General features: G+C 34.4%; 1 protein-coding gene across 1 annotated transcript; it reads left to right on the forward strand.

Moving 5' to 3' along the window:
• Positions 1-533: 533 nt before the first annotated feature.
• LOC135157061 (G-protein coupled receptor GRL101-like) lies at positions 534-5,602 on the forward strand. The gene is made up of 4 exons (XM_064111527.1): positions 534-1,431; positions 2,134-2,272; positions 2,851-3,074; positions 3,786-5,602. The coding sequence occupies exons 1-4, from the start codon at positions 625-627 to the stop codon at positions 3,939-3,941; spliced, it is 1,326 nt and encodes a 441-aa protein (XP_063967597.1). The 5' UTR covers positions 534-624; the 3' UTR covers positions 3,942-5,602.
• Positions 5,603-21,454: the final 15,852 nt, after the last annotated feature.

The raw sequence follows: 21,454 nt of genomic DNA on the forward strand, positions 1-21,454 counted from the left end.
AATGCATGCATATATGACACATTATTAATACAAAATGGAATAAAATGTATTGAAAGTAGGAATGCAGCAGGTAGTCCCAGATGATCTATTCAGTTTAAGAAAAAATATGCGAATTGGAGTTAAATTGTTAGATATTCTTTCTGTCCTAGTTTGGATGGAAACTCATCCCAAAGTTCAATTGGTAGTCTCCTTTGTGATCACGCCAAATATTTTCTAGCCTATGCAGAAAAAAAGACGGGAAGCCAAGTGGAATTTGACGTACTATTACTTTGACAGGGAAAAATGCTTTAATGGGAGGCTGAAATGGAACAACTAGAAATGTTAGGGGTGAAAGATGTTTAAATATATTTTATGAGGCTCAAACAATATAAACATTTGTCAGTTTGATCGCATTATTTGGTTTTAAATCTTATGCATGCATTGTGTTGTTACTTGACTTTCGACTTTCAAACAAAAATCCAGAGAACAGATGAATATTGTTAATATGAAGTTGAAAAATGCAATGGATATTTTTGTAACTTACGCAGGTATGCTGACAAATATCTTCTGTGCTGCCTGGCTGGATTAGGGGATTCCCCCAACTGCAATGCACCACGTGACCAGTTTTCATCTTGCGAAGATCTCATGGCGAACAACATCCTTCGAATCTTCATCTGGATTCTCGGAACCAGTGCTTTCATTGGCAACATCCTCGTCATTGGCTACAGACTGGTCAATTCCGGATGGGGGCGATATACGACAGTTCAATCCAGTCTGATCACGAACCTAGCCGTCTCGGACTTCTTGATGGGTCTGTACATGATTACCATAGCGTCAGCCGATGTCTACTACCATGGCGAATATGCTGCCCATGCTGATGACTGGCAGAGTAGTGTCCTCTGCAAGCTTGCTGGAATCACTTCCGTTGTTTCCAGCGAGGCTTCGGTGTTTCTGATCATGGTCATCAGCGTGGATAGGTGTTTTCACGTGGTGCTGCCTTTCAAACCCGAATTCCACCTTTCGGTCCGCGGTACCCGGGTGGTCGGACTGGTTATCTGGGTAACTGCAGCCTTTCTCGGTATTCTCCCAACTCTTATCCCGTCTTTCGTCGAGGGTCAGTTCTATGGTCAATCCGGCGTCTGTCTGGCTTTGCCGTTGACTGTGGATCGTCCTGCAGGATGGCATTACTCCATCTCCTTGTTCATCGGTCTCAACTTTGCCGCGTTCCTGGTGACTCTCATAAGTTACATAGCCATCTATTGCACATTCCAGCTGTCGAAGCAGCGTATAGCCGGGATGAAGAACACGTCAAAGGAGGATATGCGATTGGCTGAAAACCTAAAGTTGGCATCTAAGATGGCGCTGGTTGTTGGTACAGATCTGGTCTGTTGGTTACCGATCATCATCATGGGCTTGATGTCCGCGAGTGGAACTTTGACCATTTCTGCGCAGGTGAGTAGACCTTAGTTCTGGGCCCTGTTTCACAAAACTAGTTATGAAATATTTGCAATAACAGTTAAAAGCTACTGAAATCCTTCAATCTGATTGGCTGATTATAAATTTGTTATAGAAATTGTGCATTTGTTATTATAATAAGTATTTTTTAAACGGAACCCTGATCAGATCATCAGAGGCAAATAACATAACGGAAATGAACGTTATCGTCAATACATAAAAAATAGGTAGACCTATCTATTGACAAGGGGTGTATGCAAGAGTGTTATTCAGTATGACAGTGTTTTAACTGATTGGGGTATATTTACTTTACATGTATATGCAAGAGTATTATTCAATATGACAATCTTTTAACTGATTGGTGTACATAGACTTTTCAGGTGTATGCAATAGTGTTATTCAGTTTTACATTCTTTGAACTGATTGGTGTATATTTACTTGACAGGCATAATATTGTTATTGAGTATGTCAGTCTTTTAGATGATTGGAGTATGCTTACTTTTCAGGTATACGCGGGAGATTAACTAGTATTCAATACGACAGTCTTTTACTGATAGGTGGAAAATTGCAAGCGTTATTCAATATGGCAGTCTTTTATCCATTTGGTGTAAATATATATATATATATATATTCAGGTATATGCGAAAGTGTTATTAAAGATTACACTCTTTTAAACTGATTGGTGTATCTGCTTTACAGGTATATGCATGGACAGCAGTGTTCGTGCTCCCAGTCAATTCATCCCTCAATCCATACCTCTACACCCTCGCATCAATACGCCAAAGGAGACGTAAGTCCGCGGCTAGTCGAAGTATGAAATATGAAGACAAGACCATGGGTAAGTACGACCCCCCACTCTCTCTCTCTGTCTTTCTCTCTTCCCCTCTCTCTTTCTCTTTCTCTCTACAGACGTTCACTTATTACCATTGGGGAGTTTTCGCAACCACGACGCAATAGAAAATCTATTGTCAAAAAGCCTCTCATGACAAAGCCGTTTTTGTCGAAATCAGTGCATCAAAACAGCAGTTTCCTCCGAGATTCTGTACAAATGACAAAGTTGCAATTTCTCGTCAGCTCCGAAACTTACAATGATTGGCTATCACCTATTTCTTGACAAACACCTCTCAGCTGTTCATTGTGTTTTGACAGGCATTTTCAATAGATTTTCTGTGTTGTAGAATCCGTCTCCGTCGAAATTGCGAAAACTCACTATTCTTCCTTTAGCCTTATGCTAAAGTAGGCCTACGTCACACGGACGAACTGGACTCCTAACCGACCAAAGCTGTTACGTTATTTCGATTGGCATAATCTTTCGGTTTAGATTCGGTTTCTTTGGTGCGACTGTTCAGCCAGTTCTCATCCAGGATTTGCTCTCACACTTAATACTATATTCAATGGTTCATCGCTCTTTTACAGAAGGTAGTATCTTTGACGACACCACAATCATATCTGCATTCACGTCCTTGCCCGACCCTTCACCAGAACGGCTTGGGGAATGGATGAAACTTAACAGACGCCCTCTCGGACGCTTAGAAGCCAATGCAATTCAACGTGACGTCACAAAAGCAGTGGAAAGATTGAAGGAATCGGGGCTGTGGAATGACGTCACACTCAACATGAACCGAATTGCAGTCCAAACAGTCAGTTATATTTTAATTATTTCTTATTCATTTTCCCCCAATTTATTAATTTCTGTACATGTTACAGTGAGGTATTATCACTCGATGACTAATATTTGTTGTATTTTCATTTCGAAATGAAAATTCCACACAATTTATCTTTTGGCTGCTATGAGCTTTTTTAAAAAAAAAAAAATCATTTTCAAATCAAATGAATAGGGCCTGTCGGGAACTGGCTGAAAATCTCCACGGGTAATTTTAAGATAAATAAATACTAGGAATATACCAATTTATGCATTTTGAAAAATTTCATTGATGTGCACAAAATCTGCACATTTTTAGAAATGAAATGTTTAGAATTATTCAAACTTACATTGATTTTTACATTAATAAATCTTTATAAATCTGGTCGTGCTATGCACCCCTTTTCTCTTTTTTTCGTCAATCAATGCTAAAGATCAAGTAACTGATTTAACGGGGGATTCATGTTTATTTTGTAAAGATAATTCGCAGAACACATCAATGTGTTTTTTTTCTTTTTGTACACCAGAATTACAACAGCTTCACCTCTTGGTCCCGGTATCAAGACTCGACAAAAAGATCAGTAGTAATAATGAAAGTTATTCACTCGTATTCTATTACAAAGAAAAAAGTATATATATTTCATTCTTGTTAACCAAGTATAAATTTGATTTTGATTTTTAAAAATATCGTTTTTACCCCTTTCCTTAGGATAGTGGTGGAAAAATCGTACACGCCTTTATTGTGCTCGACTCACCTTTGACCTTTCTTGAATCACGTGATGATGATCAGGTGACCAACTTGAGCAATGACGAAAACACCGACATCGTCCTCAATATGATTGCGCGGGTAAATACACCAAAATGAAATTGAATACGATTATGTATATGAAAAAAAATATCATAATTTTGAAGAGATTCTTTCCTATATTCAGTCGCTGCAACTTGGTGAAGATTCAAATTTCATTTGTAACATGTGTGTAAGATTTTATTTCACTTTGCCTCAAACAAATCAATGTAGAAATGAGAAAAAAAAAATACTTGTAACTAAGTGAATATGTAATCAACTGAAAATGAAAGAAAGAAACAACAAATTTCTAAGTAGATGTGCTGCAAATTTATTCCATTGTGTTAAAAATTCAATTTAAATAAATATTTAGGAAGACATGATTTATTTATTTTAATCTAGTCATCTATTTTGCACTGTACTATTTCTATGGAATCGATAATGCATCAGGGTCACCTTAATATTTCATGACAATGTATTGAAACATAAAATTGAAAAAGGTCATTCTGGAACGATAGTTTGGTTTATTTTCAGTATGATCCATTAAGCATATACTTATTATGACCAAGGGTTTTTACATAAAACCCGAGAGAATATTTAACAAAGGAAATAATTATTTAAGAAAAAAATGGGTTTTGAATGAGTATTTTGAGAGCTCCCCGGTGATTTCGCAATTGCAAGGGGGTGGATTCAAGAACACAGTGAATATATTAAAAATGCCCTTCAAATGACAAAGAACAGCTGGGAGGTCTTTGTCGAAAATCGGTGAACCGGAACAGCAGTTTCGTTTCTGAGCTGACGAAAAATTGCAACTATGCCGTTTGTCCAGAATCTAGGAATGAATTTCTGTGTAGATTCATCAATTTTCGACAAAGACTTCTTGGTTGTTCATTATCATGAAGGGCGTTCGACAATAGATTTTCTTTGTTCTTGAATCCAACGTGCATCGTGGAAGCGTAAACACCTTAGGATATGAAAGAGCGACGAACAGTTATTTCAAGAAAGATGTTAAATGATTGGTAATGCTAACAATTTGGCATTTTAGTGAACAGACCCGATTGTGAAAATTCTAATTTTGTTTTTTTGCCGCACAACATGTAGAGATAAATCAATCAAAAAGATATTAATGGTAGTCAAAATGGTATGATGTGGTTTATTTTTACAGTAAATATGAATCGTGATGTAGATAAAAATCACTTTAGATTAAGTATAGACTCGATATTACACCTTGCACAAAGATCTTAAAGCGTAATATTGAACTAATCTAAGTTTACTATAATCATGTAAATGAATATTTGAGATTCTTGTACATTCTTTGGGTCATCGATTAATCTTTGATTTAATTTAATTTTTCATTATGGCAAAGGGTTACTGGTAAACCCAACTATAATATTAAGCCAACAAAAATAATGACATATAAAATGGCCAAAGTACGCTTCGAATCAAACCACAGAATAAAGTGAAGATAGAGGATATTAGAATTTCAGGATATGTTTCCTTTATACCATAGACTGTAAAACAAAAAGACAGACTTACTTCATTCGCCTAAAGAACATTGAGATTGGATAGAAAGTCATCAACTATAGGTTTTGAGAGGATTATTGTATAATTATTGTTATTTAACAAAAAAAAGAGACATTTTAATTATTTCTGCTCTAAATAAGAGAATGTGAACTAATTATCAAACTTTAGGGCCGCTACTGCACTGTGCAATAAGTCTGTATTAAATACCAATAAAATGTAAGCAAATACTTTGCATTCATTATTGTGTGTTTTCCCTCTGTTTCCTTGTTTGGGGCGCTGCAAGAAACTTGCGATCAGTTGCAAGTTTACTTGAAATTAATTGCGAACTGCCTCTCGAAACAAGCAGTGTAATCTGATTTGCTACCGTTACAATTGATTGCAAATATTTCCTTGCGACACCCCCCCCCCCCCCTTAGACTGTTCATGTGTTTTTATTTTAGAAAAATGAATTAATACCTGATCGAAACCTTGTCTACTATATGGCGATGTTCACCAGGGCCATTGGAACGATATTTTACTGGGGGTGCTGATGTAAAAAAAAAAAAAAAAAAAGGTTTCACTACAGAATGAAGGTCAAATTGGACACGAGAAATTTGAAAAAAAAAGAAACAAAACAAACATTAAAAAATGTTCTATTACAAAATGAAGGTCATTTTGGTTACAGTTTTCCACTTTTTTACACATCTTTGAGAATATCTGGCGGTGTTGCCGATCGAGAATAACACACAGCACCCCTAAGAAAATTTTGGGGGGTGCTTAAGCACCCATGCTTCTCAGGGCCATGTTGTCCACGCCCATATTTGGTCTCCCCTCGCCTTATGAGGTCTATCCCATTTCGTCTACAACCAATTCGTGAACTAACAATTTGTTCAAATTGCCATTTAACGTTTAACTCATTTACCATTAAATTTTGTCTACTCGGGCTATAACAAGTCTAATATTTACACCACAATATCTCTACTGGAAAGAACACAGTGTGTTCACATAGTGGACTGTGTGAAAATATTATTCACACTGTTAAAATGCTCAAATTCAACAGTGTGAAGATATTTCCATACTGTGGACACTTCGACAGTGTGAATGCATGCTAATAGCGTGTTCACATGGACGACGATGTGAATAGTTATTCACACTTTTAAAATGCTCAAATTTAACAGTGTGAGTGTGATTTCATATTGTGTTCCACACTGTGAACACACTGTGGCACACACTGTAGGACACCATGTTTTTTTCCAGTACACTCTAAATGCAAAAGCGCTAATCCAGTCCCTAATGACACTCCTCTCAGAGTGTGACGATGGGCCGGTCGTTTTGGATTGGGATTTACATCTTTTGAGAGTGCATTTACCTCTTTTTGGAGTGAAAATGTCCAAAGATATACACTTTTCACTCCAGGAGGAGCTCTAAAGCACTCTCAAAAGATGTAAGTCCCACTCCAAAATGACTAGTCCCTCGTCTCACTCTAAAGGAGTGTAATTAGGGACCATATTAGCTCTTTTACATTTAGAGTGAAGGGACGATTAGATGAACTGTAATAAATCAAATGTTATTTAAAGGTCAAGACCGCCCCAGGAAAATGCTGACTTGAATAAATAGAAAAAAATCAAATTAGCATAGTGCTGAAAATTTCATCAAAATCGGATGTAAAATAAGAAAGTGATGACATTTTAAAGTTTCGCTTATTTTTCACAAAACAGTGATATGCACAACGAGGTGAGTCAGTCGATGATGTCCATCACTCACTATTTATTTTGTTTTTTATTGTTTGAATTATACAATATTTCATTTTTTTTTATAGATTTGACAATAAGAACCAACTTGACTGATCGAACCATAGAGTATTAAACAATACTAATTCCACATGTTCAGGGAGGAATTAATCGTTGTATCACTTGACCATGAGGAGAAAATCAAAATATTTCATATAATAAAATACAATAGGAATAGTGACTGAGTGATGTCATCAGTTCCCTCATTTGCATACCAACCGAGATGTGCGGCATATAACTGTTTTTTAAATGAAGAGAAACTTTAAAATGTCATAACTTTCTTATTTTACATCCGATTTTGATGAAGTATTTTCAGCGTAATTTATGTTTGAGTTCTCTATTTATTAAAATCAACCTTTTTCTGGGGTGGACTGGACCTTTAAGATTTGAGAGGTATAAGGCCGTTCATTGGATAGAAGAGATTTCGCAAGCGCACGCAAGCTTTGTTACACTTAAATACAAGTAAAAAATATGGTATAACTCGAAAAAAATATCAACATCATTTCGCATTTGTAAACACCAGATGAAGGCGGAGAGTGCAGTGCAATTTTTATAACAATAATGGTGACGTCTATGAAGTATAAGACATGTCTTATAAATGATCAATAGTATAGTTTTGCATCATCATGATTCATCTGTCGGACCTGGCGCCCTCCTTTTGCTGCCCCGTTCATATCCAAATTATATTATAAAAACGATAAAAATGAGTTCAATATTTTTTTTCAACATTTTGGGAAAACAAAAGAAAAAACATTTTCAAGAATGTTTAACTAAAATATTTTGAGAACATATTTTCATAACTTTTATAGAACCTTTATTGCTATTATCAATAAATTTTACCAAAGTTTTAAGATAGTATTTTTTATATATATTTACCGTAATTATATAGAGATATTATAGTAAAATGTTATTTTGTTTCTTAAAATTATGATATCATAAAAACATCAAAATATTAATGTTTGTTGTACAATTCATTAGTACATGTACTTCAGGAAAACATAAGAAAACCTTTTTTTTCAAAAATGTTAAGTTATTAAAAAAATATATATATTATCATAATTTTGTGGGAAAGTTTGTTATTGTCACACCCATGGCATGATAATTATTCGTTTCTTAAAGGACAAGTCCACCCCATAAAAAGTTGATTTGAATAAAAAGAGAAAAAACCCAACAAGAATAATACTGAAAAATTAAATCAAAATCAGATGCAAAATAAGAAAGTTATGACATTTTTAAGTCTCGCTTTATAATTTTCACACAACAGTTATATTCATATCCTGGACAAGTATGCAAATGAGGGGACTGATGACATCCCTCACTATTTCTTTTGTATTTTATTATATTAAATATTGAATATTCCAATTTTATCCCTGTTGTCATGTGAAACAAAGTTTTGTTCCTCCCTGAACATGTGGTATTACCTTTGTTTTAACAATTTATGGTTCAATCAATTCGGTCCTTATTGTCAAATCTGTAAAAATTGAAATACATTTTATAATTCAAACAATATCATACAAAAAATGGTGAGTGAGGGACATCAACTCTCTCATTTGCATGTCCGAGTCGTGCATATAACTGTTTTGTGAAAAATAATGGAAACTTCGTAACTTTTTAATTTTACTTCAGATTTTGATGATATTTTCACCGTTGTGCTTGTTAGAGTTTGTCGCTATTTATAAAAATCAACAATTTTCTGGGGTGGACTTGTCCTTTAAAAATGATATCATAAAAATGTCAAAATAAGGATGTTTCTGATTCATTTTTCAAACATTTTTTTTAAACATTGGAAAAGCATTTCTAAAAATAAGTTTTGTTAAAATATTTGAGAAGCATAATTATAATCATGACATTTCGAGAATGATGTTTTATGTTATTGTCATATTCTACCAACATATATTTTTTTTTCACATAATGTATAACATTATAAAAACGATGATAGTAAAATGAATTTATTTCTTAAATGATCAGATGATGTTATATCATAAATATGTATTAAAACAATATATTTTCTCTCTTTTTTTAGTGAAAATACTATAAAGCAGTTTCAGTTATGACATTCTAAGAACGTTTGATGTCATTGATATGATACTAGTATTACAACCTTTTAAAACTAGCACATCGATGATGTGGAGCTCATCCAGCATCTCGCAACGATATTTAACACAATTTTAATTTCAGCCCAGTTGACGTCACTGTAGTGAATTATATTGGTGACATAAATTGAGGATATAGAATTGAAATTGATGAAGAAATTACATAGAAGCTTTTTTGTGATCTATGAATAAATTTTATATAAATTAGCACAAATAATTTTCTAGTCAAAATTTCTAAACTCTGTGTAGAACATTGGTGAACCTCATGTAGCTCTCAGATGGAACAAAAATAATCAACAAATAAATAAGTTATTTTTGTGAGTTTTGAAAATATATAAATAAATTAGCATATTTAATGAATTTTCAAAATTCTGTGTTGAAATTTTGTATCACCACCTAAATCGATCATATAAAGCAAAGAAAATTAAAATTGATCAACAAATGATTTACAGGTTTGGTGAACCTCATGCAGATCTACCAGATGGAAAAAAAAATCAAAATCGGTCAACAAATAAGAAGACGCATTTCCTGTTGATTTATGAATAAATTTTGCATAAATTAGCATAAATAATTTTCTACTGAAAATGTCAAAATTCTGTGTAGAAGTTTGGTGAACCTCATGAAGTTCTCCCACAAGGAAGAAAAAAAATCAAAATCGGTCAACAATTAAGAAGAAGAAGCATTTTATGTGAATGTTTAAAAATACGCATAAATTAGCATAAATTTTTTTCTGGTCAAAATTTCAAAATTATGTGTAGAAATTTGGTGTACCTCATGAAGTGCTACCAAAAGGAAGCCGAAATAGGTCAAAAAATAACGAAGGAGAAGCATTTTTTTGTGAATTTTGAAAAATGCGCATAAATTAGCATATTTAATGAGTTTCAAAATTCTGTGTAGAAGGTTTGAATCCCCCAGCTAATGCTTTCATATTAAAAGCCAAACAGAATTGAAATCAGACTTGAAATGACGAAGAGGCAGCATTTTGAAATTCAGTCAACAAATAAAGAAGAGGCATTTTCTGTGATTTATGAATTTCGCATAAATTAGCATAAATAATTTTCTACTCCGGCCAAATTTCAAAATTTTGTGTAGAAGTTTGGTGACCTTCATGAAGCTCTACCAGATGGAAGCAAACAATTCAAAATCGGTCAACTAATAAAGAAGAAGCATTTTTTGTGAATTTTGAAAAAATGCGCATAAATTAGCATATTTAATGAGTTTCAAAATTCTATGTAGAAGTTTTGAATCCCCTACCTAGTGCTATCATATAAAGCAAACAGAATTGAAATCGGACTTGAAATGGCAAAGAAGAAGCATTTTGAAATTGTGGACGGACGCCACGCCACGGCATAAGCTCATCTAGCCCTCCGGGCCGGATGAGTTAAAATAGATCCAAATAACTTTATCAAAATGTCAGCAAAATACAAAAAAAAATGTTAAAATTATACTACTAAAAATAAGAATGTTTCTAATACATTTTTAAATATTTTTGGAAATTTTATTTCAAAAATGTTTTGTTGAACGGTTGATGTTATTGTCATGATATTCTTACAACATTTTTAAAATGTCTATTTTACATCAAATGTATAACCTTACAAAAATGTTAGTAGTATTATCAAGTTTCTGAAAGAAAATTAAATTCATATCATCATAAAACATTGAAAAACATGTTAATGATACTTAACGCTTTTGAAAAATATTAGGAAAACATTTTTTTTTCAAAAACGTTAAGTCAAAATGATACATAAACATATAGTTTCATAACATTTATTATCACATCCAATGTACGTACATGTATAAAACATTATAAAATTGTATATCTGTTTTGTTTCTCAACAATTCATGTTAAAATTATCAGGATGTTTCTAATATATTTTTTAAAGTTAACATTTTGGAAAACACTTGAAAACATTTTTCAAGAATGCTTTGTTAAGATGTTGTAAAACCATATTTCATATCGATCATTTCATTTCAAGTATTCTAACAACATTTTTAAAATGCTATTTTTACATCCAATTCATGTACATTGTAGATGTCAATAAAATGTTATTGTGTTCCTATCAAAATGTTAATTCAATATGCAAAAACGGCAAAATTATCATGTAATATATTTAAGAATATCATAACATTATCAAAAGTGTTTTGTCGAAATATTTTGAAAACAAACATTCATGACATTTTTATCATCATCATGGTTATAACATCGAACGTTTGAAAAAAAAAATATTCACATTAATTATGTAACATTATAAAAACGTTAGAAAAATATTATTTGTGTCTTAAGAATGTTTTTTTCATCAACTATGAGTAAAGATCTATGTAACATTTATGAAAATATATCTGCTTGGCATCATAATATTAACGTTTATTTCATGTTTAACATCAGGGGAATATTGTTTCATTAATGTTATACAAATGTTCTTAAAAATTTCTTTTGAAAGCATTTCTAGGATCTTTCATGGATGTTATTATAGTTAGCTGGGTATGGTCATGGATGTCCATTATGGAATACACTGCAAACACATGCATAACAAGCCATGTCCAAACCATGGAGCTATACAGTGCGTCCCACAAAAAACGAAACCGAGATTTATCGATGATTTATCATAACTTAATCACATATACAATAGACAAATGACCTACCATTTTAAAGCTTAGAATCTCCTCTTTCATCTGGTATTACTTAGATAATTTCTCATTCACGCATGAGTGAGCAAAAACAATTTGAATAAAGGATACCAAAAACTCATTTGGCGGGCCGTATCTGGGTTTTTAAAAAGAAAACCACATGACTAAAAAGTTCAATATCTGCTCTTTAATTTGATACCTCAATTACAGAAAATGGTCAAGAAATAACAAAGTTCTGGTTATTTGAAATAAGGCTTGAATTTCAATGATTTCATAAAATGAAGAGGTTTTACAGCCTAGCGTTCAAACTCTCTCGACATTCCGTTTTGTTGACGATCAGCCATGCATTAAGTATTTTGTTACCGTGCGATAGCTTCTGTGGGAAACCAGTGAAAACACGTTTATTTAATGAAATTATGGAAATACAAGCATTGTTTCGAGGGATCATAACTTTTTTACTTCGTAACCATTTTCTGTGATTAAGGTATCAAATAAAAGGGCAGATATTGAACATTTCAGTCATGTGATTTTCTCTTTGAAATTCAGATACCCCCCGCCAAATGAGTTTTTGGTATCCTTTCTTCAAACTGTTTTTGCTCACGCATGCGTGAATGAGGAATTATCTAAGTAATATCAGATGAAAGAGGAGATTCTAAGCTTTACATTGGTAGGTCATTTGTCTATTTTATTTATGATTAAGTTATGATAAATCATCGCTAAATCTCGGTTTCGTTTTTTCTGGGACGCACTGTATATAGCTCCATATACAAAAACCACTGACTGCCCCTTATCATGGAGGTCAGGAGGTCATTTCGTGGAAGCAACAGGGTCCTGGTTTTCGTAGTCTAGTCTTATAAACTGTAATACTTATTCCACGGATGAAATCATTGGGTAAGAGAAAAAACATTTCAATAGAACAAAATGTGAATATCAAATTATCAAGATGGTATATGTCTATTCTGTAGAACATCGGTCACATCTGTGTATTTTCATCGTCCTTGGGGCCCGTTGGGGGTAAACTTGTATTTGAGTGGAGGCAAGAGTTTAAGAGTTTGGTACAAGAGACTAGTCGTACCTGTAGGTCACTGGTCTGGTTTCCCCTGACCCTCCGCTGCCCATTGACCACGATGGGGGTGGGGGCCAGGATCTGTTGATCGCTGCCTGAGCCAGAGATGTTTACCAGCTGTTGCCTCCTTGTGACTGGTGTAGTCTACTTATTCAAACTTTGATACTTGGTTCATGGGTGGAATCATTTGGCGAGAGAGGAAGGTGCTGAATATATATTTTTAAGTGCATGAACACGGAGCCTTATGTTTACAGTGTAAAAAACAACAACACAACTTTGCATTTTTCACCCTGTTTGAGGAGAAGTTGTTTTGAGTAAAAATGTGTCTTGTTTGGTGTGTGAGACTAGGGCACCTGACCCCCTACCGTGTAACTTGTTTGATTGATGCCTAGCTTTTCTGGTACAGCAAAGTTTTGTACTGGACCTTGTTGGGGAGGGAAGATGAGTGGATTGGCGCTGATTAGAGATTGGGAGACATGTGCCCTCTATGTTAGCTTTGGGAAAGGGCACTTCCAAACAACAAGGTCCAATCTGGACTATTATCAGGCTGGCCCGGGATCCAATTGGTGTATCCAACGTCCGTGCCGTCTACCCAAACATGGCTGCCATCTAACGTGGCATCGTGAGTCCAATCCACATGTACCTGCTTCCCTGTGAGAGAGAGGGTAAGAAAGGGCAGAAGAAAGATGAACAACTACGTACCCATTACACTAGGAAAAATAGGTTCAACTTGGCACCTTTAAAGGTGCAGACCAGAATGATGTCACAATGGGAGCACGTTTAAGCTAGGCGGTAGGTGCAACTTTGTATACCTTTCTGGAGAGATGCAACTTTGCACCAATCTGAAAATTGTGCAAATTAGCACCTATATGGTGCAGAATTGCACCCCGAAGATGCGGTCGCGAGTGAAAAGTGCAAATATAATTATGTTCGGTCTGCACCAGTGCACCTTTCCCCGCTAAGTTGAACCTTTCTTGCACACCAGGGGGGGGGGGGGCAGTCAAATGTATTGCTGTACGCACGAAGTCTTGCACCCGCTTTTCTCAGTGTGTTAGGGTGTTGGATCCTCTTAATTTACAATGTAGGCCTATGTACACACTGTAAAAAGTGAAGTGCTAATTTAGCACTTACAGTGCTTGTATAGTGACTGCACCACGAGTGCTGATTTTCTAGTTCAAATTTTTGACAGTGCAGGATGTATTTACACAGGAGAATTTTTACCTATTAATAATTAATTGAATACTTAATTGAATACAACAAAAAAATCGTTTGATAACTGAAAGTGGAAAAGCGAGATGAAATAGCTGGTTTGGAATACAACAAAATATAAAATGGAAGAGAGAGAGAGAGGTAACAAATTTTAGTAATGGTCTATCAAGTCCATTGCAGTCCTGACTCTAAATCATTGAAATATATACAGTAGGTCCCAAAAATGGGATATGATTCAAAAGTTGATAACTAATTCTCAGATTATATCTTGGTTATAAACCAGTGCAAAAATGTGTCATTCTATGTTTATCGTTATGTAGTATTTTTTATACTATAAGTGTTTTTTTACTACACTGACATTTTTACTTACCATGAGATTTAGTGTTTTATGATCATTGTTATTGGTGTTGTGTTTCACTATGTTTTGGTGATCCAGCCTGGCATGTTTTTTTTCTAAACCTTCGTGGAAAACCACACTTTTTTGTAATATTTCAATGTTTTATTGCGATGTTACCTTGTATAATGCTTGTCATCTTATTTGCGAAATTGAATTTGAATTAAAATGAACTGAATTGTGAGAGAGAGGGGGGGGGGGAGAGAGTGAGATTGACCATAATATGTGCGCACGCGTGTGTGTGTGTGTGTGTGTGCGTGGGTTGGTGGGCGTGTATGTGGTGCCCTTAGAGGTGTATGTGTGTGTGTGTGTAATTATGGAAAACTCAATTGTGCCCCCCCCCCCCTTTGAGGAGAGATTTCAACACCCCCACTGAAAAAAAAATCGTTCCCAGGTCCCTGCTGTGCCCCCCCCCCCCCTCTCCCTGGATCCACCAGTGCTCTCCGGCATCCTGAACGTATAGGGCCTCTTTATCATCATGTTAGAAATCGGATTAACGCTATTCTTACACTCAAGGACATTCTTTTACATAAAGATCGAGGTATTGTTCATTATGTTTTGCATTTTACATGCAGCTTGCATTATACAAGTAGCTTATGTCAGGAATTTAAAAGTAGACTTTGCTTTGTCGATGAGCAGTAGATGACTTTGATTTCAAATGAAATGTACGAATAGTCATATCGCTCATTCTGTACTCAAAATAAAACAGCAACAACGTGAATTATAGACCTGGGAATTGTAAAGTTCATATTTTGCACATTGTACGGATATATGCCTATAATGCAGCAGTGCCAGTGGACAAGATTAGGCTGCACTGACATCTATGTAGTTAGTTCAAGGTTAAAAAATATATTGATCAATAAAAGCAGGCCGCATCCTTCTATTGCGTCAATGTCATGACCATGAATATGACGCAAATATTGTATAAAAAAAAAAAACACAAACAACTTTCACTGGAAAAAATGGGGTGACATGATTCAGTTGGTGTTTCTAGAGACCATACCACGATGTATTAAAAATTACACCCTAGAGATTGAACATAACATCACAGAGTGTAAAAGTAAAAACCAAAGTTGTTGCTAAAATATATATATCTGGTGTTCACAAACACTGGATAAATTTAACACTGGAGTCAAATAACTGATGATGATGTTGATGATGGTGGTGACTATAAAGACGACACTACTACTACTACTGCTGCAGCTCGATCCTGCTACTACTACTACCACTACTATTACTACTTCTACTACTACTACTACTACTACTACCACTACTACTACTATTAGGCCTATACTACTACTACTATTACTATACCATGAAAGTGCCGCTTGGCAACTGCACCAGTCCATTCACACATACATGTACAAATATTTTTATCAACCTGACTTGTAACGTTAACCAGAAGTAAACTCAGATAATTGATCGGCAAAGAACTGTAAAAAATCATATGGAGCGAGTGAATATGGTTGGACTTTCCATGGTCATTTTATGAAGAAAAAAAAATTCATTAATTGATATATGTACGAGTGTAGTTATTAGTAACAGGAGAGTCTGCGCATGCGTCAAACGCCTCTAAGCGTGTATAAGAGGAAGATATTTTTTCTCTCAACTTTTTCGGAATTACAAATTCATTTCTGGATTCGACGGTGAAATGTACCTGCCACTGGCCTCGGAGTAGCAACGAATATCATTCCGTTATTTTTTATTTTGCAAATTTCTGCATGATAATTGTTTAGAATGTAAAAAATTCCTCTTGACATTAATCGTCAGCTCGGATACACGATGTCTCTTCTTTTTCGAATATCCACTTTCATCTTCATATCTGCATTATCTCCGTATAATGGTTTTTGCAGTATTAGTGAGTATATCCCTTTTTATGACAAAAATATCAGAATCAGTTTATTTAACCTATCCGTTATATGAATGTAAGAATTTAAAATTTGAGAATCGTCACCTACAAAATGTATAGAGATGCTATGTAGAATTGAATTTTCGTCTCTTCTGTCCAAAGCGTTCAGGGAATAATTTCCCCTATTCAAAAAGTCTTTAATCTATCAGCGTATATTTGGAAACATGATATTTTGTGGTGGTATTTACATATTTATTAATAACCATGATAATTTTGATTGCAATACATTTAGTGTGAGATAAGATAAATTAAGCATACTTGAATATATAGTGATAAATATGAAAACGTCTTCCATTATGTAAGCTTCGCCCCCAATGATTGGTGAAAATCATACTTCAAAATTGCCTCATTTTAATGTTTGTCAGTAGCTGCAGGGTGTCCCAAATGAGGATAGTTAGTAAATAAATAAAACACCTCGGCATTTAGAAGGAGGCCTGGTAAAAATTGCAGATGCAAAAGTGGCAGAGGCAAACATGGCTGCATTAAAAAAAAGGCAGAGGCAAAAATGGCAGAGACAAATATGGCTGATCTTTAAAAGGCAGATTCAAATACATTTTGGCAGAGGTGAAACTGGCAGAGGTGAAAATGGCAGACCTTACACTCACATGCAAACAAATTTTCATGGCAAACCCTTGAGTACATGTATAATAGGTAAATCCCTAGAAAAATAGGGTACCTGAATATTTTTGTTTGAAAAATAAAATAAATAATATGAAGGAATCTTTTATGTCTGAGTGCCTGGACATGCCGGAGGGGTTCATATCATTTGAATTATAGATATAAAGTTACCCCTGCCGTGTTGACACTGAACATTTTCAAGTAATATTAGAAAATCTGTGGAGCTACTATACCATGTTAAAAATGCTTTATGTTCAAAATGCCTCATTATCTTATTATAATAGTTTAACTTATTTACAATAGATTTTTCAGGATTTGTAAGGAAAGCTCACCTGGAAAAGAAAAATCAGAAGCAGGCAGTACCTTTCTATGGGGACAAAGTAGCTCCTAAGTGAGTTCGTAAGAAAGCAAACAAAACGAACAGCTGTTTTGCCATTAAAAAAACACATGTTGACTTCTTTATGTTTTCATTTTTTTATTTATTGGTTATATGGAAAAATAATAAATAATGTTGAAGAGGTAGAAAATCGGGACACATGTCGATGGCAGTCGCTTTAATTCGCATTAGAATAAATAAACTGCTTCAGATCCTGGTCGATAATCAAATCTTGGGAAATCTGTATAATCACGCATTATTTTCGCCCACCTGCTCGAAGATAATGGGAAAAGTGGACAAAATATATTTTCATATCCCATTCGATTAATTACCATGCGCCATTCATGTTGTTCTATACAGCACGTCTATTGTGAAAATTGAAAAGAGAGTGATAATCTAATTATTATTCTGCTCAGGGAAGTAGAGCGATTGTAAGCCGCCATATCACATCGTCATCGATATCGGTTTGACTCATCAAAACTATTTACAAGCCGTTACTTTTTTTTTAACAATCGGAATATTCAAAGACCATACTGCTTTGTTAAGCGGTTATTTTTGTTTCTCACATCCCCATCAATATAATATGCACGTTAATTACAAAGTGATAAATATTGCCATATACTATTATAGCAACAATTAAAATAGCTTCTAGCAGATAAACATGTATATGAAATTTGCAATTGAGTCATTACAACCCCAATCGGTGCCCTGTCTTATACGTAACAGTATATGAGTTGTTATCTACGGAAAATATGAAAATACCAATAGCTCAGTTATGGTTAATGTTACTTTGGATTCGTCCAATTGATAAAAAGCAGAAAAAATAATAATAGTGTTAAAAATCATTTGACAGATAGTTACATGGTGTATATAATATTAATACATAGTTATACATATTATACTTATTTCTTTGGTAATATCATATTGTACACATTGTACATTCATTTGTATTGATTTGTATGGTTATCCTTATATCTGTGTAATGATTTACTATGTTGATAAATGGAGCTTAGTCGAGATGGAAATAATTCAAACTTGGAATTTGAATAGTTGTAAGATGACATTTGTGTCAAAATTCCTACAATAAGGGGCAGGGGCATTTCTGAAAAAAAGAAGAATACGAAGAATAAGGAAGAGAAGAGGAAAAAGGAGGTGGAGGACGAAGAGAAGAAGAAGAGAATAATAATAAAATATAGAAGAAGACAAGAAGAACAAGAAAAAGAGGAAACAATAATAAGAAGTAGTAGCAGTAGAATGAGGAGGAGAAGGAGCAGAAGAAGAAAAAAAGAAGAAGAAGAAGAAATAGAAATAAATTAAGAAGAAGAAACTCAAAATAAAAATAATTTGAATGAAATTACTTTCAAAACATGTAATTTTAAAGGAATACTTCCTTCATCAAGTTTGGCAAAAATACCTTGCCACCGAAGCAAAATCATGCATTTAATATACCCAAATAATGACGAATATGTGTGTAAAATTAATAAAAAGTGAGACCGAGTTCCATCCGAGTACTTAAAAAAAATGCTTGCTTGAAAAACTGAATATTACGGGGAATAAATTTCTGAACATCGCAATTGATAGATGGCATCAATATTGTAGGCCTTGAAATCATACCAACACAGGCATGTAAACTAATAAATCATTACATGACTATGCACTGTGTGAAAATCAAGGGCGGAAATCTCACCCCAAATGTAGGGGGCACCAGAGGGTGGAAAATTTGGAAAGTAAAAAAAAAGGTTATCACCCCAGGTCATCTCGTCCAAAATGCATGTTTTATTTTGATTTTTTCCGTCATAAAAGACCAAAAATAGTAGGGGACATTTGATATTGTGCCCCCTACTATTTTGGGTAGGGGGGCGCGTCTCCCCGTCTCCCCTGGGATTTCCGCCCATGTGAACATAAATAAGGTTATTAGAACACGGCAATTACATATCTTGTCTGTGTGTTGAGAAGCATTACAATATCAATGTCAGTTCAGATACCACATAAATTGGCCTTTCACACAGTTAAACGACCACTCTCTAAAGCACACCGCACACGCACTTGCACACTTTTTCCAACCCACACACTCATACGTAATTATGAACTAAAATGCCTCAGGCACACCAAAGAAGTCAACTACAAACCGACCAATGATATCCCATTGGAAATAACGTAATAACTATGATCGGTCTTGGGTTGGTTTCGTTGGTGTCACTGAAGCCCGGGAACGAGGCCCGAGACTGAAGCATGATAGGTGTGAATGACAAAAGCTTGGTCTGGTTTTCAAATACATTAAGTAATCGAAATGATTGAAATGAATTACATTGCCCGTGAGATGCGATTTGCACCAATGAAATTAAATACCACTTATCGAAAAGGTCGAGAAATTATGTTCCAGTGCCTTTTTGATGAACAATTCATGTATGAATTGGAAAGCACATAATTATATCTGACGGAAGAGGAACATGATTATTTTCAAGGCGGCTCCTTTGTATAAAGAATGGGGCTCCATTATACTGCCATACTTTGGCAAAAGGAAGCAAGTTACAAAAGTATTTTTTGTAAATGTATGTTCGTCATAGGCTTCAATGCAATTTAACAGCATATTTTCTTCAATAACTTTCCATAAAATGATAATTTCTTCCCCAAATTTTGCGTGAATGCAACATACGAAGGGTGTTTCAGAAACAACAATAACTCAAATTTGACTGATGTGTCACTTTCTTCCTTTTGCCAAAGTTGGGCAGTATAATTATAATTACAGTTCTGGTGGGATAGCACTCGGTGTTGCCGCACATAATGTGTATTATCATGATTATAATATGAATGTGGTGTTTATGATGTTTTTCACCACTTCATCGTTGTTATCTACATTTAACAGAATTTCGATCGGAGATAAATACACCACCTTCTTCTTCTTCTCCATTTTCAGAATAGAATAATTATAGCAAATTAAATTTTTGAAAATCGCACTAGAGTCAAAACCAGTTCCGGTGCTTTAGAATGGTAAACAGTAAGGAGGAGACTTCATTAAACTATATTACCAAAAATATTACCAATAGAGAGAAAACAACCACAACATACACTGTTAAAAATAATTTAAGCAAAGCTGTTTACTATTTGTATCGGACAGTAGTTATTAAAACATTTTAAACAATTGTTTAAAATCTTAAACAACAACGTTTAAATTCAAATATTCAATTATCAATAATTTAAGTATGGGTGTTTAATATTTTGAACACTTGTTTAAAATGTTTAAACAACTACTGTGTGTTTAACATAGTAAACAGCGTTGTTTAAATTATTTAGGACATGGACAGCACAATCTATCTAGAGATAGGGATGGTGTGCATGTGGAGGAAATGAAATTTGTTGATGTATATAGTCTACACAGAAAGAATAAAGATGACGCGCAAAGCATTTTGATCACAAAATAATAAAACAAATGTAGTTGAGAAGCGGTGACGAAAGTGATTTGCAGTGTTTTCACAAACAAGCAAAAGGAGTTGAGTTTTGTACGGAAGCAAAATGATTTGTTTTTCAAATTTATCTTAAAGTTCGTAGGGAAGGGGAGTTTTTGAAATCGTTGGTCAACGTATTCCAGAATCAAGGGTCTTCAAAAATAAAAGTGTTTTGTGCGGAAAATGTTCTCAAAAGAGGTAGATGAAATTCATCTGATTGTCTGGTTGGATATTTATGAACTGTACGGTTTTTTGTATCGTGAAACATGGAGGGTAAAGTACCAGAATGATATCTAAACATAAATTCACCAAGTTGAACTAAAAATAGATCTTTTATTTTTAAGATGTCATGTTCAAAGAATAGGGGGTCAGAATGGGCGTGTATAGGTCTTTGCAAATGATACGAATAACTCTCTCTTTCATGTCTTTTGTAGTAATAAAACTCTTTTTATGAATGTTTGATGTAAGCTGCCCCAAGCAAGAAGGCCGTAGTTCAAATGGTCAAAAAAGGGATGAATGAAAAAAGTATGAAAAAAGATAATTGTGGTAGATGTGATTTACG

The sequence above is a fragment of the Lytechinus pictus genome, chromosome 16 (assembly GCF_037042905.1).
Source record: "Lytechinus pictus isolate F3 Inbred chromosome 16, Lp3.0, whole genome shotgun sequence".
Classification (NCBI taxonomy): Eukaryota; Metazoa; Echinodermata; class Echinoidea; order Temnopleuroida; family Toxopneustidae; genus Lytechinus; species Lytechinus pictus.

What these genes read in the sequence shown, in the direction of transcription:
- LOC135157061 (XM_064111527.1), top strand. Translation starts at nt 625, where the DNA reads ATGGCGAACAACATCCTTCGAATCTTCATCTGGATTCTCGGAACCAGT. An exon ending in CTTTGACCATTTCTGCGCAG is followed by an intron (nt 1,432 to 2,133) that starts GTGAGTAGACCT and finishes TCTGCTTTACAG; the next exon opens with GTATATGCATGGACAGCAGT. An exon ending in ATATGAAGACAAGACCATGG is followed by an intron (nt 2,273 to 2,850) that starts GTAAGTACGACC and finishes GCTCTTTTACAG; the next exon opens with AAGGTAGTATCTTTGACGAC.